At 52.2% G+C, this 24263-nt stretch overlaps 1 protein-coding gene across 23 annotated transcripts in view; it reads right to left on the bottom strand.

Moving 5' to 3' along the window:
• Positions 1-3620: 3620 nt before the first annotated feature.
• The window catches only part of EPN2 (epsin 2), a 79192-nt gene continuing 58549 nt past the window's right edge, over positions 3621-24263 (bottom strand). For 14 of the 23 annotated variants that reach the window (XM_070561163.1, XM_070561175.1, XM_070561156.1 and 11 more), the window contains 4 exons: positions 11711-11884; positions 11084-11170; positions 8797-9012; positions 3621-6466 (listed from right to left, as the gene is read on the bottom strand). In XM_070561163.1, the coding sequence (XP_070417264.1) occupies positions 6168-6466; positions 8797-9012; positions 11084-11170; positions 11711-11884 (776 nt within the window). In that variant the 3' untranslated portion in view covers positions 3621-6167. The remainder of the gene's footprint in view (positions 6467-8796; positions 9013-11083; positions 11171-11710; positions 11885-24263) is intronic. The other 9 variants (XR_011523218.1, XR_011523214.1, XR_011523213.1 and 6 more) reach the window with 3 other exon arrangements.

Here is a 24263-nt window from a genome sequence, read left to right on the forward strand (position 1 = left end):
GCGAGGAAATGGAAACAGAGCTCCCTCGTGTTCCCACCGCCACCTCTGGCACCAGCCCACGTTTGCTGTGGGCGCCCCCGTCCCACTGGTCCTGCCTGAGGACCACAGTGCACGAGATCCAGGCCCTCTGGCTTCGCAGGAGTCGCTCCCCCGCTCCTCCCCTCCCGCGCTGCGCTGGCCTCTGCACGTGTGCTCCTCCTTTACGGAACCGCCACCCACAGGAAGCCCCTGGACCCTCCGCGTGCTGCGCCACGTCTCCGCCTGTCCTGTCGCGGCGCCTTGAGGGGCTGCGTCCTGTCCCTCAGCTCCACTTGTGCCTGTCAGCCTTCTCCCTGTCACCGCCCAGAAACACCGTCCTGTCAAGTCCATGTGCAAGTCTCAGGTCACAGGTACCGCCTGTCAGCACGTTTGACATAGTGACTCACCCTCTTCTCATTACATTTAATTTTCTAATTTTTAATTTTTTCAACATTTTATTATTAAAATGTTTAAATAGAAAAGTTGAAATAACTTCAGTAAACACTCATATACAAACCCCCTAGATGCTGCGATTACCACTTTCTTGTACTGTGTTTCCACATCTCAACTCCTCATCTCTCCATTAATCCATCCTGTTTTAGTGCATTTTAAGATGCAGAGGGCCAGCCCGGTGGTGCAGCGGGTAAGTGCACACGTTCTGCTTCGGTGGCCCAAGGTTCCTCAGTTCGGATCCCCGGTGCAGACATGGCACCGCTTGGCAAGCCATGCTGTGGTAGGCGTCCCACGTATAAAGTAGAGGAAGATGGGCACGGATGTGAGCTCAGGGCCAGTCTTCCTCAGCAAAAAGAGGTGGATTGGCAGCAGATGTTAGCTCAGGGCTAATCTTCCTCAAAAAAAAAAAAAAAAGACCAGTCCGCCTCCTGCCTATTTCAGCATGCTTGCCAGTAACTGGAGCTCAGTATTTGTTTTTAGGTGTGTTTTTTCTTTTGAGGGAAGATATACATAGAATGAAATGCATAATATTAAGTGTACCACGTCCCGAGTTTTGACAAATGCACCCTCGTCCCCGTCAAGGTACAGGAAGATCCCATTGTCTGGGAAGCTCCCTCGTCCTCTTCCCAGTCCCAGCAGGACGACATAGCCAGGCTTTGGAGGCTGAGGGCATGCGCTTGCTGCATCTGGGAACTGGGGAGCGGGGTGGAGATCTGTGACCATGTACAGGAGCCACAGTCAAGGCATGCGGCCCCCAAGCTCCCCCTCACTTGCTGTTCGCTCCGTTCTCCGCTCTCCGCTGTGGCAAAGCTGTGTGCTCACCGGCCCATTTCCTTTTTCTCTGCGCTTAGGAAGACTGCATTTCCCAGGCCCCTGTATCCGGGTGGGTCCCCGTGTGAGCTCTGGCTGAGGAAATGTGGGTCAAAAGGATGTTTGCCACTTAGAGGTCTGACCAGTTTAAAACCTCCCATGAGCCATCCTTCTCATTCTTCCTTCTCCACAATGGCACATCCTGGGGCCTGGATCACCAAGCTGCCAGGAATATCCCCAATGGGCATTTTGTGAGTGAGGATCCTTTACTGGGTTCAGCCAGAGAGTTTGTGGCTCGTTTGTTCCTGCAGAGCCCATTCTATTCTGATTATCAGGAGTGGGTATCTGGTATGACCAAAACCAAACCAATAGGAACGCATGTGGCATTGGCTTAGCAGCGGGTTGGCGGGCAGGAATAACAGAGAGAAAAGGCTGGACAGCAGGACAGAACTCTGGGTGAGACCCTGTGCTAAGCCGGGAGGAGGCCACGTGCCCGCTAAGCTGACAGCTCCAGGAGAGGGGGATGGCAGGTGTGCCTTGTGCGGTGGCTACTGTTGGCTCCATGTGGAAAGTCATCACGGTAAAGAGATGAGCTCGGGAAAGAACTGGCCAGTTTGCAAGCAGAAATGACAGGAAATAAATAGAATCCAAAAATTTTGGGCATCAAAAGGTTGGAAAAGGAAACTGTTTCTAGACCTCAAATGGGAAGAGAGAAGATTGAGGAATGCTTTGAGCAATGAAGGCCTGGTGGGACTTCTCATCTCATCTGGACGAGTAACTCAGCCTTTTGGTAAATGTCTGATTAAGAAGGTGGCCTTCCCACCATAATCCCAAACGCCTCACAGTAGTTCCCATCAGGTTGAAAGAAGGCTGGGGATAAGGCAGCAAGGACATAAAGCAGGCTCATGTGTAGGGAAGAATTTTATGTGTGGGCTTCCAGTTCTCTATTGCTGTGTAGCAAACCACCCCAAAACTCTGTAGCCTAAAACCACCACCATTTCTTTTCTCTCATGATTCTATAGGGGACTGGACAGGCTGCAAGGAAGCCTCCTCTGGGGGAGGGGATGTGGTTTCGTGTATACGTGTTTGCTGACCAGAGGGCCAGCTGTGACAAACCCATTTCCCATCCCCCTGGGCACAGAGGCAGCCAGCACTTCCTTACCCCCCTGCACCTAGAGGGAGCCGTGGGGCCAGTTCTGGCACTGGGACAAGGGTGGAGGCCACACACTCCCACGCCTGGCCCCTAGGAAATCTCTAGCACTTTTCCCTCTGCTCACTCGTTCCCTTCCATGGCAACCTTCAGGGCTGTGTTTCGAAGGTGGCAGTGTCACAAGATGAAATCAGCTGGGGTCCCCAATCACTGGCGAGCTGCCCAACCAGACGCTGGACTTTGTGAGAAATACACTTGACTTGTGAAGCCACTGAGATGTGCTTTGTTACTGCAGTGTAAGCTAGAGCACCTGGACGAACACACCTCTCACCTGTCCTCAAAGTGGACCCCTGGCTGACCCAGCCTCTGGCGAACCCCCCCAGGTCCCCCGCTGAGTCCTGCTCCCCGAGCGGGCACCAGGCCAAATGTCGAGCACAGACGTGGGTGTGCAGGGCAGCCCCAGAGCAGAGGCCTGCGCGCCGGCCCCGGCCTCCCTCACCACCTTTCCATCTGCGTCTCCCTCCGCCCGGCCTTGCCTTTGCTGTACACACTCCTACGATCAGAGCACCTCTTCCATCTTTGCCTGGCAAGAAATTTCTGTCCTTCAGCTGTTGTGCCTCCCCTGATCACAGGTTCCAAAGGGGACAGGTCCTCTGCCCCAGTCAGCTATTGCCACAGTGAAGCTGCACAAGCCACCCAAGAACCAGTGGCTCCCACGGTCACTCTCTCACGAACATGCAGGTGAGCCAGGCAGCTGCTCAAGCGGGAGCTCTTCTGGCGGCATGGCCGCGGAAGAGGAAGCCAAGCCCGTGGGCTCTGGAAACGTGGCCTTGGAACTGGCAGGCTGTCACTTACACCTCATTCTAAGCAAACCTTGTGGCTCAGCCCAAAGTCCATGGGTGGTGAAATGCACCCAACGACAAGGCCATGGCACAGGGTAAAGGACTATGACCAGCACTTGCACCACCTTGCCCTTGCAGACCACTTGTTAGGGTCCTGAGGGCTGCCTTCTAGCCTCTTTCCTTCCCTGATGCTCAGAGGCCCCTGTGGGCACCAGGACCGGGCAGTGGCCTTGTTAACTGCAGGCCAAGCTGGGTTCCAGAGAACCGGCTCCCCCGCCTGCCCACCCCTCTCCTGTGTGTGGGATTGATAAAGACGGAGAGAGGGAAAGACGCAGCCAGACACCGCATCATGATACAAATGATAAATTATATTTATACAGTAAATAAGTATCAATAGTCAACACAAGTTCAAAACCAGCCACCGGCCCCTGGGACTGAGAAAACAGCTGGGTGACCCCCGCTACCACGGTGCCCTTGAGGAGGGAGCTCGATGGCATGTGTACAACATGCATGGCAGCGGCCGGTGGCTTCACGATCAGTGCAGCGGGCAACAGGGTCAAGGCGCCTGGGGAGGGGCCTGTGCCAGTAGGTGGGGTAGGAGTCTTCTTGGGCCTTGGTGGCTCAGTGGCTGTAATGTTGGGGCCTCAGAGTCACATCAGGAGGAGCCTGACTGTTACAAAAGAATCACTGCCCCACGGAGACGAGTGGTCTGCTGACTGTGAGGTGGTCGGGGTGCACCATCTGAGTGAAAGCACCTCCCTGGGGCAGCATCCTGCCCCGAGTCCCACCCTGCTCCACCCTCCCCCAGGCCGGAAGAGGCCAGGCCGTGAATGACTTCAGAGCGCACGGTCCAGCCCCACATCTCCGGCTCTGGCAGAGGCACGGCTGGGCAGGAGCTCTGGGCAGGTGGCTCCTGGAGCCACTGGCAGCCTCCGGGGCAGCACGGGTGAGCTCTTTCCCAAAGGCAGCAGGAGAGGGCCTGAGCGGGCAGCTGTGATCAGCCTGCGCCTCCTGGCGTTTTACACCTCTCCCGCACCCAGGGCTGAGGGTCCATCTTCTCTGGAACCAGAGAGAGGGGTGAAGGGGCCCCGTCCCCCTCGGAGGGACCACCAGGTGGTCAGCTGCCCTTGGAGTTGAATTTAGAAGTCCACGGTGGAAAGTGAGACTGGAACGCCTGCCAGGCGAGCGGGCCGGACACAGGACTCGGGGGAGGTACGTTCCCTGGGGAGAAGCAAGTTGTTTCCGTCTCTGATTTGTGACCTAACACTTGCTGGACAGTGGTGGGTCGGGTGGGGAGAGGGTGGTAATATTAGTGCATATTTGTTAAGTCATTGTGTGAGAATGATTTTTTTTCTTCCTCTCCAAAATAAGAGATGATTATTTTTAAGTCTACAACGTGTGACTGGAGTAGCAGGTGGGTGGATCAGGGCCAGCCCTGGTCCCTCACCTCGTCCCAGCCCCGGGGCCATCCCCCAGGAAGCCAAGGGCCCAGAAGTGCCGCTGCCCCCCAGACAACTGCTGTCTCCTCACCGTCCCCATCTGTACCCTGAGCGTGGAGTGAGACAGGAGATCAGAGAGACACAGGTTCAAGGCGTCTCTTCCACTCAGCTTTCCTTGTGAACGAAGTCCTCATCAATCCGTGCACGCCTTCAGTTACAAAAAGGAACTCACTGATACAAACTGGTGAGTCACATTCATACGTTACATTGTTTTCTTTAACTTTCTTGATGTTGGTATCTCGGTAAGAAGAGCCTCTCTCTTAGGATCTAGCCCAAAAGGCTGAAAGTCAATCCGTTTGGTAATTTACCAAGAGGGGGAGTTAAAGAAAGGAAAAGGCAACTGGAGGCTAGGATTTTTTGTTGCTGTTGTTGTCTTCTTTCTAAATAAACATCATCTTTTATGTGTAATCAAATTCCCATATTTTTCCCTATAAAGAATTTGCTTTAGTTTTTCCATAAGGCATTTTTTTGTCTCTTCCTATTTAAATTTTCTTACAGAGTTAAAACCATAAATAAGAGGATTTAAACCACTAACATGACATGTGCCCATATCTTAATTCAGCCAGACCTGGTAAATTCTATCAAAACTAGACAGTTAAATAAGAACCACCTTATAAAAATATTAGCCAAAAAAAGACTATTAGATAATTCTGCAAACTCAAATATGAAACTGTGCAAACGGATGCCAGCATAGAGCCGCGTGGCAGGGTTACGCTCGGGTGAGTTTAAAGCTTGCTCTAGTGGACTTAGTTCGAGTCGCTCCACAGCTGAGTGTTTACTTTGAACTCACACACGAGTCAAAGAAAAGTAAAATATACACAACCACTTCCCCAAAAGGTCAGTGTCTAACGGAGCCGGCACTTCATTCTGTCCACACCTGGGACTGCCTGGGGTGTTGCTAGGGCTGGGGGGCAAAGACAAGGTGGCCATCCCAAGTCCTGGGTGGAGGCAGTGGCTCAGAGACCCTCAGGCTGAGGCTGGGGGCAAGGGCAACACTGAGGACTCCCGCCTCCTCGTCCAGGGCCCCAGAGCGCCAGCTGATCTGCACAGGAGCCAGGACCCCGGACCCCGTACATGGGAGGCAGCAGTGAGGGTGGCCGGGCTGGGGCAGGGACCCTCCCGTATGCTGCAGGCTGCAGACGGGGGACAGGTGAGCAGGCCGCCTCGGAAGGCTTGGAGACCTGCGTGCTGTGTCCGATGTCTCAGCAAACCTGCCGCCACTGAGTCCGAGGGTCGGGGCTGTAAAGACAACCCCTTATCAGGGGGCCAGAACTGGAGATCCCTCATAGCCGCCCCAACTCTGAGATACCATTCCACAAAGGACAGTCCCTGCTCAGCACCCTCGGGCAGAGATGTTCTGGGCACTCGCTCTGCGGCAGGTCCCAGGCCCGGGCACTAGAGAAGGAAAGGGTTGGTTGTGCCACTGGCCTGAGCTGCCGACGGGGGGATGCCCACACTGCCCACCATGTTCATTGTGGTGGGGCCCAGTGGCGTCAGGGAGGAGCTGCTGGCTCCCAGAGCTGGGTGTGAGGCCGTGGAGGTCACAGAGGCCATAGCCATGGGCTCCACACCTGGGCCAGGCCCGAAGGACGTGCTGGACCCCAGGACTGGGCTCCCCCGCAGCTGGTTCAGCGTTGGTGGCTGGGGCTGGTTCACCTGGAAGGGGTTGACAGGGGCCGAAGCTGCAGCCGCACCTGCGGAGAGAGCAGGAGGGGCAGTGGCTCGAGTCAGAACAGCATCCATGCCCAAGTGCAAGGGCTGGAAGCACACAGCCACTGGGAGCACAGGCTCTCAGGGAGCCCACCCTGCAGGGACTGGGCGCATCCTGACTCCTGCTCTGCTGCAGCGCCCACAGCAGGCCCATGTGCGAGCTGAACACATCTCCAGTGTCTGGATGAGGAGCCTGAGGCTGTGAGAAGCCAGGAGACTCATCCAGGGTCACAAAGCCTGAACGAGGCAGTGCTGGGAACATGCCAGGCTTGTGGGGTTTCAGCTGCTTCTCAAGGCTGGACCCCAGGATTCCTTTAGCCACAAACAGCTGGCATTGCTCCCTTATTCTGTTTGTCAAGCTCTGTGACCAAGGTGCCTGGGAGAGAGGAGAGCAAAGGGGATGGTGGGAACTACAGTGTGTGGCTTGAGAGTGGCAGTCTCCGTGCTGCACCCTGGGACCCTGGCATAATAAAGGCTCTGAGAAGTTCTGTAGTCATGAAGCATATGCAGCTCTGTCTTACCCAGTGTTTCCAGAACTGATCAGAAAGCTTTTTCCCCCTTTTAGCAAAAACATCTATTGATTCTCTGCCAAAAAACACAGGAGCTGCAAGCAGTGAGTTTCCAACGCAGCCCAGCCCCTGCTCACAAAGGCTGTCCAGCAGGAGACTCGGCGCCACACTGCGGGGAGCAGGCCCCACTGAGGGCACACTGACATTCTTGCATCAGCCCCTCCCCGTAACCCTAGGAAGTGGGCTCTGCAGATCACCCCTGGTTAGAGACAAGCAAAGTGAGCCTCCAGAGCAGGACAGTGACTTGCTTGAGGCCCCCCAACTAGGAAGGGTCTGAGCCAGGACCCCACACATGACAAATGACAGCCCAGAGTGACCTGGGTGGCCTGGAGAATGGCCCTGGAGGTCCAGCGGGGCTGCCCAAACCTCCTCCACCTTGGCTGCAGCCCCCAGGGACCACGAACTGTTTGCAGACAGCACAGTTGCCCCAAGGCCCTAACAGAGCACCCCTGAGACCCTGGAGGAGGCTGCCGATGGACACAGCCTGCTGGTGGAGCTCTGCAGGGCCCCTGAAGGCTCTCTGGGCAGAGGCAGGCACCCTCCAGGGGCAGGGATGGGGCTCCAGGCTGGCTTAGGAACCTGGGTTCTAATCCAGTTCCACCCAGGGAGTGAGGAGCCATAAAGCCACCCTCCCCTGAGGGCAACCACAGCCTTAGCCACCTCAGGATGGCAGGGTTGAGTGGAAGCCAGGCACTCCACACACCCCACTTCTGCTCTACAGTCCCCAACTTCAGTCCTTGGGTCCTCCTCTGTAGGGTTCTATCAAGGGCAGTGGCCCAGATCTTCAGATCTCCTTGTCGTGGAGCAGGTCTAAGGCTGAACACCTTGTATGTGACACATTCCTGTCCTTGGGGAGCCCAAGGCCGTGCTGGGGAATCTGGGGAAGGAAGAAGGCTTCCAAGAGGAAGGCATCTGTCTGGGCTGAGTGCTTAAGGACGGATCTGATTTCCCGCTGGAAAAGAGGCAGGAGACACTCCCGGCAGAGGGAACAGAAGGCATGTGCGTGAGGAACGTTAGGAGGGTCTGAGCACACAGGGAGAGAAGGAGGGGTGGGGCCGGGCCACGAGGGCCCTGGACACTAAAGCAAGGGCTGGAAGCTTGTCCTGCAGCCCACATGGAGCCCCACAGGGTGGAGAGCAGATCTTTAGACAGAGCCTGCCAGCAGGAAGATGGATTTAGGGGGTGGGAGGGTGGAGTTCCTGGCCCCGGACAAGGCAGAATCCAGCCATCAGGGGTCAAGTGAGGATCCTTGGGTCCCTGGAGGATGGCCCCGCCAAAGGGCCCCATTACACTCCACCCAAAAGGGGGGATGTTGGGGGGCCAACCCTGGCTCTCCCTCACCCCCAGCTCCGCCCTCTTCCAGCTGACCCAGAACTGGTGCTTGCTCGAGGGTCTCCCTGGTTGGGGGCACCAAGTCAGGAGCAGCTTCTGCTCAGTGGGCTCAGCTGAGGAGAGGGGCTGTTTTCCAGCCCCCCTTAACTGAACAGCAGCTTTCAGGCCCCAGCCCACAAGGCCCTAGAGAGGCAGAAGAGCTGGTGCAGGAGCTCCCTGCTGGCTCCCCTACTTCCCAGCCCGAGGCGTGGCGCACCACTCAGTGTGGTGCCCGCACATGGGACATGCCCTCACGTGGGACACAGCGGGAGGAACCCCCTCGAGGTAGAGGAGAGGTTGGGGCCTGAGGCCTGCCCCAAACCCATTCTCAGGAAGAGTGGACAGCTAGAGGAAGCCCCAGGAAGCGAGCATACCTGGTGCCAGGAAAGGGTTGAGGGACTGGGCTGGCACGGCTGGCCTGGTCACCAGTGAGTCCAGGTTCACCAGGGCTGCGTTGGGGCCCAGGAAGGACTCGGGTGTTTTCCGGGTGCTGCTGGGCTTGCTCGAGGCGACGGTCAGGGGCTGAGACTCAAAGGGGTCAGGGCTTGCAGTTCCATTGTTTTGGGATGGCGGAGAGGCCACCGCCTCGGCTACAAGACAAAGACACACATGGGCATGGTGAGCCTGGAGGGCAGGGCCCCGAGACTGGTGCACCCAAGCCTGCCAACCCCAGGCGCGTCCAGAGCAGAACACAGCCATTCCCCAGACATGCGAGTCCCTGGGGGACACGAGAGCTGTGCAGAGGATGGGGATGTTCATTGCAGTGTCATTTCCAACAGCCCCAAACTAAAGACACACAGTCACAGGGCAGGTCCCATTATCCACTAAACACATAACCAAACCCCAGAGCGCAGGGACAAGAGAGGACTCACTGACAAGGAGCAAGACCTGCACCAAACATCAAGTGAGAAAGCAGGGGCAGGACAGTTGACAGCACAGCCCTGCAAACACCTTAGGAGGTCGTTCTGATGTTATTCTGGGTGTGTGGCTGGGCACAGGTAATTCACGGTTTTTATGTTTTCATTTTCTAAATTTTCCACAATGAACATGAATTTCTTGATAGTTAAAAAGAAAGCCAATTATTTTTTAAAATTCAGCCAATAGAGGGTGTGTGAGACAGGCCAGGCCAGTGGCAATGTGGTTGCTTTGCCAAGATGCAACGGGGCAATGCGTATAGAGGTTCTTAAAAATGGTCATACTTTCCACTCAGTAATCCCATTTCTAGGAATCCAGTCTCGGGAAATAATGCAAAATGTGAACAGGGATTTAAGCACAAAGATGTTCACCACAGCATTATTTACTTTAGCAAAACTTAAATTCAACCTAAAATGCCCTCCCCAAAATTAATGATTAAATTATAACTGAGCCATACAAAGAGATACTACATAGCTATGAAATATTTTCTAAAGAGTTTTTAACAACATGAGAAAATATTTTCATCCTGTTACTCCATACAAGTAGGGGGGCAGCATTCAACTCTATCTGAGTGTTGGTGGAACAAAGACCATGTGGAAGAGCTCAGAGAAAACACTGGAAGGAAACACAGTGCTGAGGGCAGGTGGAAGGATTAATGATGATTTTCATTTTCTCCCATAGACTTTTCCACATTTTCTACCATGGAATACTTCTAGAACTGGGGCAAAGGTTTCCCACGTCCACGGAAGAATGTTCACGCGGCGACGCCACGTGCCTTCTCACTGAGGACGGAGGGCAGCAAGGACAGCTAGGCTGTGCTTTGGCCTGCGGAGAAGACACACGGAATCTTGTTGCTTTATTAATACAAGAAGCAGCACGTTCTAAGTTGCCTCTGGTCCCCTGAGCTGAGAAGGGGCGGAGGAGCTGGTCAGTAGTGCCAGCCTGCTCATACCTTAGACCAGGAACAGCCAGGCCTGTGGCTGCAGCCAGGGGGAGAGGGGAGGAAGTGGGAGAGAGGCAGTAGGGGGTGGGGCGTGGGGGGCACAGGGAGAAGCAGAGAGAGGAAGAGAAAGGAGAGAAGTTGCTCTATGTGGCTAGGAGGGGTGGCCCTGAGATGGGACACAGGCTGCCCAGCTCTGTCCCCAGCCCCACTTAGGGATGTGTGAAGAAGGCGTCCAGGCCTCCGCCCTCTGCGCTCTACCCTGAGCCCCTCCCAAACCGGGGCGCCCAGGGGAGGAGCTGGGCCTGGAGACTTGATGGTGGGTCTCCTGGACGGGCTGGGCATGAGTGGCAGCCAGGGGTGATCGGGTGGGCAGGGATGCGGGGTCCACGCCCAGAGCCGGGGTTGTCTGGAAATGGTGGCACCTTTGGGCAGTGGGAAGTTGGGAGGAGGAAGGTGAAGAGAAATGATGGCTCCGACCTGGGGGTGGCGGCCGTGCTGGGCAGGCCAGGGCAGTGGGCTTCTGCAGGGAGACGGGGGCCCTAGGGGAGCAATGCTGAGACACAGAGTGACCCAGCCAGGAAACCCGGGGCCCAGCACGAGGAGAGAGTGAAAGAAAAACTCAATCACATGACTTTTCTCTGCTGATGTGTGAATTCTTGCAACTAGACTCTTTTGGCTCCCAAGATCAAAACACAAAGAAAATGCATGAAGTTGACAGGTTTGGGGAGCTGATGATTATTTCCACAACAACTGGGTTGTCAAATGCACAGGACATTGTGGAAAGCATTACCACCTTTACATACCTGTTTTTTTTGAAGTTCGGAGGTTGTCGAATTCAGAAAAGTCATCTTTAATTGTACCATTCAAATTACTGAAGAGATCAAAGGCCCCTAGGCGACATGAGAGGCCAGTGACCGTGGGCGCACCACGATTGGCTTCTCTGCGCTCTCTGCTTCTGCTTGCCAGTCTACAGCGGCAGCGGGCAGGGCAGCGGGCAGGGCAGCTCCCCGCCTCAGGGGAGAGGGTGGAGAGCCAGAGGGGAGCTGGGAGGGAGCGGGGGAGGGGCCGGGCCAGGGTCTCTGGCCTCCCTGTGCACAGTGTGGGGTGTTCATCTGCCACCGCTCCCATCACCCCCACCCCAAACTGAACAGGGGGCTAATGGTGACACATCTGAGCTGGGTCTAGAAGCTTGACAGGGCCAGTAGGAAGCTACTGGAAGGAGTGCCTGGCAGGCAGCCTGCCCAGGGCCCCCTCTGGAGGGAGGTGCGGGTGCCCAGAGAGCCTGATACCTCACCCCCTACACTGGGCATGTGGCATCCAGGGATCAGGGAGGAGGGCAGCAAGTGCAGGTCCCATGCCAAGGAGCCTCGAGAGGGGAAAGCGCTGGGGCCCAAAGGGGCTCTCGGCCGCTGGGTAGGGTGAGGTCTCACCAGAGGTGGACACAGGCTTGGCAGTGGAGGCTGCAGCCCAGGCGTCGGCTGTTTTCCCAGCACTGGAGGCAGGCTGCTGCGGGGCTGCCCAGGGGTCTGAGCTCTTGGCGATGGAGTGTGTGCTGGTCCCAGTGGGCACTCCCCACGGGTCGACAGAGGCAGCTGGCTTGGCACCTGTAGGAAGGTGGGGTAGAGCTCAGAGATGCCCTCAGAAAGTTCTGGGCATCAGGCATGAGAAGGGAAAAGACAGTGGGCCATGCAAGCCACACTGGGGTCTGGGCCCTGTGTCTGGTGAGGCAGCCACCCAAAGGGTGCTGTCCCACAGCAGCAACGGTAAAGAGAGCTGAAGCCCAGGGCCGACAGCTGTTGGGGGCTTCCACGCTGCGGGGTGTGCTGGGCCAGGACTAGCTGGACAGCCCCAAGAAAGGGAGCAGAGAGGAAACAGCTGAGAAGCCTTCCAATCTCCCCACCACACATGGTCTTGCAAAAGGATCCTTGAGCTCAATTCAAGCCTGCCTCCCACAGGGTCCACAGGCTTCCTCCTCAGACAAGAGCTGTCCCTGGCATTCGCTGCTCAAGCCTCAGGCCCAGGCGGCCTCCTCTCCCCACCAGCTTTGAATGGTTTCTGCTTTTGACAGAAGGGTGAATAAAAGAGATGAGCACAGAATAAAGAGGAAAAATAAAACAAACGTCTATGTACTGACCACCCACTTAAGCAATAACGTTTTCAAACTGTGACTGACAGGTCAATTTAGTAGGTCACAACTGGCTTTTTTGTTTTGAGGATAGAACAGAGAACACCTGAGCAAATCTGACGTAAAGTGTCAATCCTGCTGGGAGATTCTTCTGCTTCAGTTGCATGTAGACACACATGTATTTGTGTGTGTGCAGACACACAAAAGGCTCATGTGCCTCCTTTCTTCTGGGAGAACATCACAACCAGTGTTTGAAAGCCACTTGCTGCCTTTCAGGAACCAGAAAGTGCCTCCTCCAATGGCAGCCCCAGCCCAAACTTCATGAAGTGTGTTAGCCCTTCTCTTGATTTTCTTTCTCAGTTTTTCACGTAGAGTTACCTTTAAACAATACCGTGGTTAGCTGTGCCAAGCGTCTGAACTTTATATAAACGGAAACACACCGTATGTCTTCTTCTGTGACTGGCTTTATCAGCTTATTTGGAAGATTCACCCGTGTCGAGGTGTGGCTGAAAGGTGTTTCTCCTCACTGCTGTGTCACGTCCCACTCCACGGTGGGGTCACAACCGATGAGTCTGTTGCAGGCACTGGTTTGGTTTCGCGTCGCTTTGCTGCTTGCTCTTGCTCACACCCCGGGCGCATGCGTACACATGAGAACTGCAGGTCAGAGCTCCTGCCCCTTCACTGCATGGTACCAGGGACGTCTCCATGTGGTCGTGCCAACTTCCACTCCCACTGGCCATGGACACAGGTCCCAGGCTCCGGGAGGAGCCTCATAACCTCACATGCCATCTCACTTTCTCACGTGTGCCAATCTGGTGGTGTGAAATATTACTTGCCCGTGTTTTGACTGTGTCTCCTTGGTCCTTAAGGAAGCTGTGCATCTTTTCATCTGTGTCCAGGGCCCCTTGAATCCTCTCCTGTAAAGTACCTGCTCCAGTCTTTCCTCTACCTTCCTGTGCAGTTATCTTTTTTTTATTCTTTTGAGAGAGTTCTTTCCATCTTGTGAATACTGATTCTTTTACTTATGTTACAAATATCTTCTCCCAATTTGTGGCCTTTCTTTTCATTCTCTTTGATAACAGCAAAATTCTTAACTTTAATGGAGTAGAACCCATGGGTATTTTCCTTTGTAATTTGTGCTTTTTGTGACATTTACGAAATGCTTCCCTACACTGGGCCCTCAAAGCTATTCTTCTGTGGTAAGGTCTGAAGGATTTAGAGTGTGCCTTTCACATCTCCATATTGGACCCCTTAGTAATGGATTTTTGTTATATGGTATAAAATAAGGGTTCGACCGCACGGTTTCCTGTATGACTGATGAGTCACCCCAGCACTCTCTCCCCCCTGAAGTCGCACAGTGCCTCCTCCATCGGAAGTCAAGTCTGCATGGACTCCTCACTGGGCTCTCCGTTCTGTTCCACTGACCCACTTTATCGGTTTCCATACCTGCACTTTCTTGACAATCCTCACAGATATTATGATGATAAATCTTGATATCTGGCACAGCAAATCTCAACCTTGGTCTTGTTCTTCAGGACTATCTTGGCTATTCCTGGCCCTTTGCTCTTCCATATTCATTTTACAATCACTTTGTTAAGTAAAAAAAAAAATTAAAATTAAAACCTTGGTGAAATTTTCATCAAAATTGCACTGAATCTCAGATCAATTTGAGGAAGGCTGTCATCACTATTAGACCGAGCCTTCCAGAACAAAATCACAGGACATCGCTAAGTCTTCTTTACTATCTTTCAGTGAAATGCAATCTTTTTTACTTTATCCTTTATCTCCATAAGGGATTTATACAACTTCTGTAAAATGTATTTAGGAACTCATCTGTTTTTTTAAAACTCATTTTCTATTTATTGTTATGCAAAAAAGTTTAACTTTGTATACTTACTTTTGTATCCAGTAATCTTGCTAAACTCTTAATTCTAATAATTGAAATTCATCCTAATTACTCTTATAATAATTACAATAACTCAATTCTAATCAAGTGATCTGTGGAAATTTTTGGATATTCTATGTACATGATCACATCACTTGCAAATGATGACAGCTTCGTTCTTGCTAGTCCTTATGCTTGTTCCTCCGTCTTCCTGTCTCAGTGTGCTGGCTGGGACACTGGTCCCGGCACAAAGCAGGAGTGCAGAGTCTTGCTCCTACAGGATCAGCTTTCAACATTTTACCACTAAATGGTACCATTTACCATAACAGGCTTTTTTTCCTTTTAGAAGTCCTTCATCAAGTTATGGAAGTTCCCATTATTCCAAGTCTGCTAAGACTTTTACAGAGAGCAGCTGATGAATTTTATCAACCTGTTTCTGCCTCTCTTAAGAGGATCACATGATTTTTCTCTTTGGGTCTGTTAATGTGGTCCATTAATACAAAATGACTTGGTCCTTGCGAACAAAGTGTTTCAGGGTGTACTGTATCATTTTCATATTTTTCTCATTTTGGTTTTGCAATTGTTTCTTTGCTTAGGATTTTTGCGTCTATATTCCTAAATGGGACTGGCCTGATGTGTCTGTTCTCACACTGTGCATCGCTGTCTGGTCCTGGTGTTAAGGTTATACGACCCTCATAAAATGAGGAAGAATACTCCCTACTTTCCTATCCTCTAAAGGAGTTTGTATAAAAGTAGAACTGTTTCTTGAAAGGTGAAAACACTTGCCAGTAAATTCTGGGTGCGTGTGGGGGCGGGGGTTTTCTAAGTAAGTGACTCAGTTTCTTTAGAATTCTTTAGTAATCGACTCGGCCCTCAGATTCTAGGACTATCCCTATTTCTAAGTCTTCCCTTGTTCTTCAGTCAGCTTTGCTAAGTTTTCCTTTTTGAATTTACCCGTTTGATCTAAGTTTCCAGGTCTGCAAGCACAGAGTAGACCAACAGCCTCTTCCTCCCCACTGAACCTCGGCAGCATCTGCAGTTACATCCTTGGTGTCACTCCCAAGAGTGGGTGCCTTTCCTCTTGATTTTCTGAAATTAATCTTGCCAGAGATTTGTCTAGTTTATTACTTTTCATTCACCAACTCTGTCTTTGTGGGTATTATTTGTGTTCTAATTCATTAATTCCTGTTCTTATCCGTATTATTTCATTCCTTCTACTTTATTTGGGTATAATACTATTCTAACCTCTAACATTACCTCGTTAATCTCGTGCCTTTCTTCTTGACTTCTTGACTTCTGTAAACATTTAAAGCTACAAATTTCCCCTTACTATTGCTTCCATTAACCCACAAATTCTGATATGAAAATATTTACATTATTTGGTTCTAAATAGTTCTGATTTTCATTATAATTTCTTCCTTGACTCAAGAATTCTGTTTTTAAAATATCAAGTGTATAAAGTTTTTCTAGTTATCTTTTTGTTACTGACTTTCAACTTGAGTGAATTGTGGTCAGAAAATATGTTCTATGTGACCCCAATTTTCTGAGATTTGTGGAGGCTAGCTAGCTTTTTTGCCTAGCACGTGATCTTTTTTTGTAGGTATTCTGTACGTCATTGAAAAGAATGTGTATTCTCCAATTGCTGGGAACAACAAACTCACAGGCTTACGAATTAAGCTGCTCAAATTTTCTTATGTTCTTATTACTTTTAAAATATCCCCCACATCAGTTCCTACTTCTGATACTCTTCGTTCCTCCCCCAGGAACTCCCTCAGTGTTTCATGTGGAGCAGATGTGCTGGCCACAGATTCTCTTAGTTTTCTGTTCCCTGGAAATGTTATTATTTCACCTTTATTCTTGAAGAATACCTTCACTGAACACAGAATTCTGGAGGGTGACAGTTTTTTTTGTTGTTTCAAAACTTAAAGTATTTTTATTTCACCATCATTCTTGGAAGAAAGATGATTTCGCTAGCAATGGGAACCTGGAGTGACCAATTGTCTTCCTTTCCGTGCACTGTCCTCTGGCATCTGCCGTCACTGTTGAGAAGCGAGCTGCCAGTCTGACTGCTGTTCCTTTGTCCCACATGTCTGGTCCCTATGGGTTTAGGATGTTCTCTCTCTTCGGCGTCCCGCAGTTTCCTGACGACGTGTCTAAGTGGGCATTTCTTTTATTATCCTGCTGTGATTCACAAGGTTTCCTGGATCTGAGAAGTAGCACCTTGCCATAATTCTGGAAAACCCTCAGTCATTATTTTTTCAAATATTAACTTTTCTAGAACTCCAAAAAGATGTGTTAGATGTCCTGATTCTGCCTCCATGCTTCCCCAGCTACAATGACTTCCCCATGGCTCTCCAAACACATCCAAAGGCCCACCACCTGCCACCTCTGGGTCCCGCCTTCACGTCCCTCCATCTTTTCCCTTCTCTTCTTGCCTACCTGACCCCTCTGGAAGCCTCCACCTGGCTTTCTTTTAGAGCACTTCTCATACAGCACCATAACTACTCATTTGCGTAAGAGTCTCCCCTGGACTGTGAACTCCCTCCGGGCGAGGGCTATCTCCTTCCCCTGCACCAGGCATGAGGGCAGCAGGAGGGGTGGTAAGCGCCGATCTTAGAGAAGACGGGAGAATGGTCCCCTGAGCCTCTGAGGACGCACCTCCCCGGGCCCCCTCCCATGCACGCCCCTCCTTCACAGCCCCTGCAGCAGCGTGCAGGTGTGGACGTGTCAGTAGGAAGCTCCTTGGCTTTCAGAAAGACAAACCTTCTGCTAGGCGTTCTACCGTGCTGCCATCATCCTTTCTAGGCTCTGAAATGCTGGCTGGCCTCAGAGTGGCCTATCAAGCCTGTCCCAGCTACTGCCTTGACTGCCTTCTAACTTTCGGCAGGGTTAGCTGACAGTGAGCAGGGAGCGGCCCGGGCAAGAGGAGGAAGAGAGTGCTGCTCTCGCTCCTTGGCCTTTGCTCTGCCTCCAACACAGCACCTCACAGGGCCTCAGTTCTGCATCTCAACCGAAGGGAAGTAACGTGGTGGAAACAGTGTGTCAGGGAGAATGCTGCACAGCAAGTCAGAAGAGCTGGGACACATCTTCACAGCTGCCGTGATGCAATGGAGGACACGGGATTTGGTCTACAGGAAGACCTAGGACAGCTGCCAGGTTGTTTTTGGCACCCTAAGGAACCATGAGGAAGTTAACACACTTTCCTCAACTTCTCCTTGCTTACCAGCAACTGTGAGAACCGAACAAGCTCACGTCAGGAGACCCATGCTGCACGGTCCACGTCCCCCTAGCCTGTCTGTGCGTGGAGGACATGGCCGGTGGAGTCTCGTATCCCTTGCACCCCTGACCACGCTGGGTACCTTCCCCGCTTCCAGATGAGCACTACTGTCCTTTCCTTCTTGCCATCAAGAGATACTCCCTGGTGACTTTCCAGCATCCATCCCGCCTTTTTTCCTGTAGGATACTCTGATTTTCCTTGGCACGCTGTCCCCTCACCCACTCCCAGTCCCAGTCTGAGTGGGACGGACCCTGCCCTGGCAACAGGGGAGTGTTTTCGCCAGCTAAAGTCAATCTGCACAGTCACCTCCAGCCCCCACCCCCCGCCCCCAGATCCCAGAATGGTATAGGAGCCACAGAGGAACTCTCCTTATCCAGACTGGGAACATGAGGTGGGCACCCAAGGCAGCAGGACCTTGAGACTGAGGCTGGAGGGGACAGGGGAAGACATACTGGGTGGGCAGCACAAAGAGGATCTGGGTCTTGGTGATAATCTCTGAGCCACGGCATCAGCTGGCCTCAAGGCAGAGCCACCTGTCTCTACTAAAGCTGTTCGCAACACAGCATCCTGACCAGACTACCTCCCCAACATGTCCCAGGGCGGGAGCGGGCATTATGCTGGGAAGGCACAGTCCCCACCCTGCAGCCTCCATGTCATCTCATCACACAGCCACCCACACTCTAAACCCAGCCCAGAGTCCCTCACAAGGCACTCATCCCCTGCTCTTGCTCATGTGAGAATCTGTCTCCCCAGGTGGACCACGTGCTCCATGGGAGCAGGGGCTGGGTCTGCTTTGCCCACGCTGTTCCCCCTGAGCTCAGATCTGAGCCTGACACACAGAAGGCGCTTGATAACTAATTGGGGACTGAAGGGAAACAACAAAGGGAACCACAGAGCCTCAGGACTAGAAGGGGCTTTGTGGTTAATCTACTCTAACTCCCTCCAGTGAAGAAGCATTTTTGAATTTGAACACTGGGGTTCAGTGATCACTTCTTCTAGAAGGTTCTGGGTAAATGTCTGATTCAGATGCTAGAAACACATATAGCTAAGAGCTGCCCCTAATCTCTAACACTCTACCCAGAGTTTTCGAACATCTTAGATTCAGTGGGACTTTCCTCACGACGCAGCTCATGGGGCACCAGACCAGTGGTTCTCAACTGTGGGTGTCTTTGGGAATCTCTTGGGGGATGTAAGTAAATTACTGACACTGTCCTGTCCTCCCCACAACACACACAGATTCTGGGGAGGACCTGGGCATTTGGGTTTTTAGAACCTCCCCAAGTGACCAGAATGGGCAGCCAGGATGCATGAGAGCCCCTGAGCTCCTGGAGCACTTGGGCCCCTGGCCAAGCCTCCTCAGAAGTGAGGGCCCACCATCTAATGGCCCACATCGGACACACTGGCCTGAATGGATGGACACCTGGGGGGACAAGCCCTGCCTCCCACAGACAGATGGTCCTTGGAGTCACCTTACTCTATCTGAGCAATATTTGGTCAACATTCACCAGGCCTAGGTCCTGCCTCTGAGAGAGAAACACAGACATAAGCAACTGCAGCCAGCAAGGGGGTCATGGGCAGCCAGTGACCATGGGATGGGGTGAGGTGGTCCTGAAGACAGGGTGATTACATCTCCCCAAGCATGGACATGTGAACCATGTTTTCAAGAATAAACAGGAGTTTGCCAGGCAGACGACAGGACACAATATTAAGTCAGGATCAGGCATTAAAGGGAATCTAAGCTGCCCTGCCAAGCAAAGATGAGTTTTGGCACTCTTTTCAGCCACCCCACCAGCCCTAGCCTTAGGCATTGTCCTCCTGACCTCACATGGGCAAGCCCCTCAGTGACCACACACACATAGGTGTGCAAAAATAGGATTTACTTCTCTATCTGGACCACCTCTCAGGCCATGAGGGTCTAAACACACCAGTTTTCCCCAAAACTGATATAGCTAAGGGTTGCAACAAAGTATTACAACATTTCTGGAAGACCTCTGTCTACATGAACGCTCTGCAATATGAAGCTGCATGCACTGCATGCATTCTAATGCTTTCTCCACAAGCTGGTGTCATGCTGAGCCCCACCATCTGGGGCTCTGAGGCAAGGCTTCCACTCAGAGCGCCCCACGGCTATGCAGCTCCACCCTGAAATTGTTTGAGAGCCTCTTCTGACACCTCCAGTTATCTCCCATGGGCCCTGCTCCCCTTTAGGATCTGTGAAACAAAAAAAATAGCAGCGTGGTCAAGGACTTTACAGATCAGCAACCTCTATGATGTACGATGTTGAAATCAACAAGCCCTGGCCCGGAAGGAACCCCCTGCTCCTATACCACCATGCACATGGACAAAGTTGGTCACAGATGGGAGAGCTCTGGATGTGGAGTGAAAGATGTGCTCAGTTCAAAACCTGGCCACCCCAAATCAGCCGGATGACCATGAATAAGCTCCTTAGCCTCAGTGAGCTTTGATGCGTTTCCATTCTGTAAGTGGTGGTTGGGGACCTACGTGCACACAGGACACTGTGCCAACTTTCTCCTCCACTGTGCACCGGGAGTCACTAGAGGCTACACACTGTGGCACCTGTCTTCAAACCAAACCTGGGGACAGTTAATGTTCCCTCCGCCTTCCCACGGGTGCCGACGGCCCACATAAGCTAGCCCGTGGGAAAGCAAGCAAAAAGTCAGGCACAGCAGGCCCCCACTGAACGCCCGCTCACAGCACGGCTGCTGGGGCCCGGCACTCCGTCCTCCTCCTCCTTCATGAATGGACAGTAGATTCACTGCAAGGCTCCTCTGTACTCTGGCCTCCACGTCCTCGGCAAGGCCCAGGCCTTGCCACACACCCAATAAATAAGTGCTTGTTGAAAGCCCGAGTGAATGACAGGAAAGGAGGACGGAACCAAGGGCGGAAAGATCAAGCAGGTTCCGGCCTCCTCCTCTGTGGGCCCATTCATAGGGAGCATGCGTCCCTTTGCCTCTCACTTGCCAGCCTGGCTCATCCCAAGCCTCATGTATGAATATTCATGTGCACAGGAAGGCAGTCACATCGTGGGGTCACGGAACTGAGCCATCATGGGGGTCATCAAGAAACCAGCAGCACCACCTGCTGCCGCCAGGGCAGAAGACAGCCTCTGTCCGGGCCTGCGCAGTGGGTGGGGGCAGAGAGAGGGCCCAAGCCAGCCAAGGCCTTCTGAATCACCAGACTGTGAGCCCTCCTCATGCCAGGTGGCTGCTTTGTGTGTCTGGAACAGAGGAGGAAGTGCCCCGCTGACCTGGCAGGCTCTAATTTCCCTCCTCTCAGCCCTTAGCGTTTCCTCCAAAGGACACTTGTCCAAGCTACCCCCAGTGCTGCTCGGAAAGAAGTGGTAATGGCAGGGCTCACTACAAACAGTGACTTTCAAAACAGTGTTTCTTTCATCCAGAGGGTGCAACTAACAGAGCTTGGGAAGAGACTCTAATCTTCCCAATTTATGAACGTGTTTTGGGACGGTGGGGTGGCCCTGAAAAGGCACATTATCGGATTTTACTAGGACTAATCCATTGTGCTCTGGAGCTCTGTCTTGGAAAACGGAAGCAAAGGGACTGTCACCACGCTCCAGTGAATTCGGGAGCTCGGGTCAGGCCGTCTCCTGCAGAGCTACTGAAAGCAGAGTGCTAAGAACTGCAAAACCACTACGTGGATAACAACGGGCTGCTGGGTTACGGCAGACAGCCCTGGGCCGTCCTGCTGGAGCCATGTTGTTTAGAGTTTCTAATGATGCCGGAAATGCTCATCATATAGTATAAACTGAAATATCTATCTATATTTATAAGATTGTATATACAATATGACCTCGACTACGTAAAAACACAAGTGCCCAGAAAAAACAGGAAGCAGATAAGCTAACATTTCAACACTGGTTCTCTCTCGATGCTGGAATTTGAGGTGACTTTTCCAGGACATGCTCACCACACAGGACTTTGTTTTCCAGGATGGCTTGGTGATTCCAGGACGAAGTGGCTGCCCCTAACTTGCTGTGTGACACCAGAGGAACTCTCTGGGCTTTGGCAGCCTGTTTTTCTCCCCAAGTTACTGGTAAAAATGCCCAGTGCATCAGAACCAAGGAGAGGGCCCTAGCCTGGGCAGGTAGCAAGAGACTGCAAGTTGGTGTCCACAAACCACATGTGGCCACCTGCAGGTCTATTTTGATTAGCCCCAACCATGTTTTTAATTTTTAAAATTCATTGTCAACATTTAAAAAGTAATAGTTTCAAAAATTTATGTTTCAATCTTCTCTTAAAAAAATTGGATTCACGGGGCCAGCCCAGTGGCGCAGCGAAGTTCGCACACTCTGCTTCGGCAGCCTGGGGTTCACTGGTTCAGATCCCGGGTGCGGACCTATGCACTGCTTATTAAGCCATGCAGTGGCAGGCGTCTCACATATAAAACAGACGAAGATGGGCACGAATGTTAGCTCAGGGCCAACCTTCCTCAGCAAAAAGAGGACTGGCAGCAGATGTTAGCTCAGAGCTAATCTTCCTTAAAGAAAAAAGAAATTGGATTCACAACAGCCAAAAAGTAGAAACAACCGAAATGTCCATCAGCTGCTAAACAGTTAAACAAAATGTGGTGTAGCTATAAAATGGAATATTATTCAGCCATAAAGAGGAACGAGGTAGGGATACACACTACCACATGGATGAACTTTGAAAACATTATGCTAGTAAAAAAAAAAAAAAAGCAGTCACAAAGACCATATGTGATATGATTCCATGGTATATAGGAAACATCCACAGTAGGCAAATCCAGAGATAGAAAACAGACTGGTGGTTGCCAGGGGCTGAGGGGAGGGGCAACGGAGAGTGATGGCTTAATGCGAATGGGGTTTCTTTCTGGGGTGATGAAACATCCTAGAATTAGCAGAGATGGTTGCACAACATCATAAATGGCTAAGAACCACTGAACTGTCCACTTTAAAATGGTTAAGATGGTGAATTTTGTTACGTGAATTTTATCTCGATTAAAAAAAATGGGAATAGCAGAGCCATGTGGGCAATGCTCAGCTGCTACGGGGAACCCATAGCCTGTCCCCAGCTGTGCCCTGGCCTCTGGCCAGCTCCTGGCTTACGGTGCCTGCAGGTGTGTGAGAAACCCAATCGCTGGAGGTGGTGCTGCCCCACCCACCAGAAGACTCCCAGCTTCCCGGTGAGGTTGGGCTCCTGGCTCAATCAAGACACGCAGCTCCAGGGCGCAGCCTTGTCCACCAGCAAAGGAAGAAGGGGGCAAACCGTTGTTCATTGAGAATATATATATTTTGTCTCTTCTGACCAAGTAATACTCACCCCTGGTGAGTAAGTCAAACAGTAAAAAAAAGGCAGACAGGGAAAAGTCTGTCTTCCCCCGACCACCGCCCAGGCCGCAAGGCCCTCCCCAGTATCAACCACTGACCCAGCATAATGCAATCCTGAGAAACTTACCCAGCTCCTAGTGTGACCGTTTTCCTCTCTGGGCACTAGAAAACCACCCGTCTGATTAATGATCCATTAGCCAAATCTGAAAGGGACTGACAGTCTTTCCTAAGGAACATCCTATCCATAACTGAAGGTGGCCGTCTCTTTACGCAAGAACTGCTATTTAGATTTAAAAATACAGTCAAAGCCACCGTCTGGAAGGCCTGTCCTCTCCTCGGGCAGCACCATGTGGGCGTTTCCAGAAGATCTGTCTTGCTGTCCCCACACGTGCTCAGCAAGACTTTACCCCACAGGCTCCCTGGGGGCACAGCACACAGGCCATGGACCATGTGGACCAACCTTCTGGCAGCCCTGGTGCTGGCCTTCAGTGAGCGAGAACTATGGACCATTTGGCCTTGGGTTTGTCCCAAGGCCCAGAGGGCTCCTGCCAAAGGGTGCGTGGGGCTCTGCCTGGGTCCCCGAGGCCAACAGCATTGCCAAAGGACATATGGGGCCTACACTGAGCTCTAGATAAGGCTGCCAGGCCCTGAGGGACCAGGCCTCTCCTCCTCCCACCCCACACTGTCCTCTCCCCTACCCCATTCACCTGCTGTCTATTTCACCAGGAGGTGCTTGTATCTGTACCCGCTACAGCACTGCATGCCCTCATGCCTCTCACCACACCCTTGCCTCTTGGTGGCCTGTCCACTCCTCCTCCTTGAAGATTCCTCCAAGATGCCTGCCTCACGTGCTCTGGACTCCTGGGCTAATCCCCGCCCCAGGATACTCTCAAACAGCCAACAATGAGGCCCCCAGAGCGCCGCTATCATACTGGTGTTCCCGTCTTGCCTACACCTGCCCAGGACCTTGAGGGCAGGACCATCACCTGTTTGTGTCTGGGTCCCTGCATGGCAGGACAGAGCCCGGTATTTGGTACATTTTGGTAAACATCCAGGGAACTGAGCTGAATACAAAAGATGGTTCCAGTCTGGGGAAACAGAGACCCCAAGAGACACAGGCAAGTTGCCACAAAATATACAATTCAAAGTTCCTAGACAGAAAGCCCACTGACCAGCCATGGGTGGCAGAGTTCAGAGAACCCAAAGGGAGCCTCCTAGAGTAGCAGGCTGGGTAGGAAGCCATCACGAGCCTGCAGGCCAAGCCCTGTGTCCAGCAGTCAGGAAACCCATGTGACCAAGACCTCCATCCAGATTAAACTGATTGTGCCACACTCAATATTTCAAATCTCCTATCACAAATTCTCTTACAT

The sequence above is a fragment of the Equus przewalskii genome, chromosome 10 (assembly GCF_037783145.1).
Source record: "Equus przewalskii isolate Varuska chromosome 10, EquPr2, whole genome shotgun sequence".
In the NCBI taxonomy this organism is placed as follows: Eukaryota; Metazoa; Chordata; class Mammalia; order Perissodactyla; family Equidae; genus Equus; species Equus przewalskii.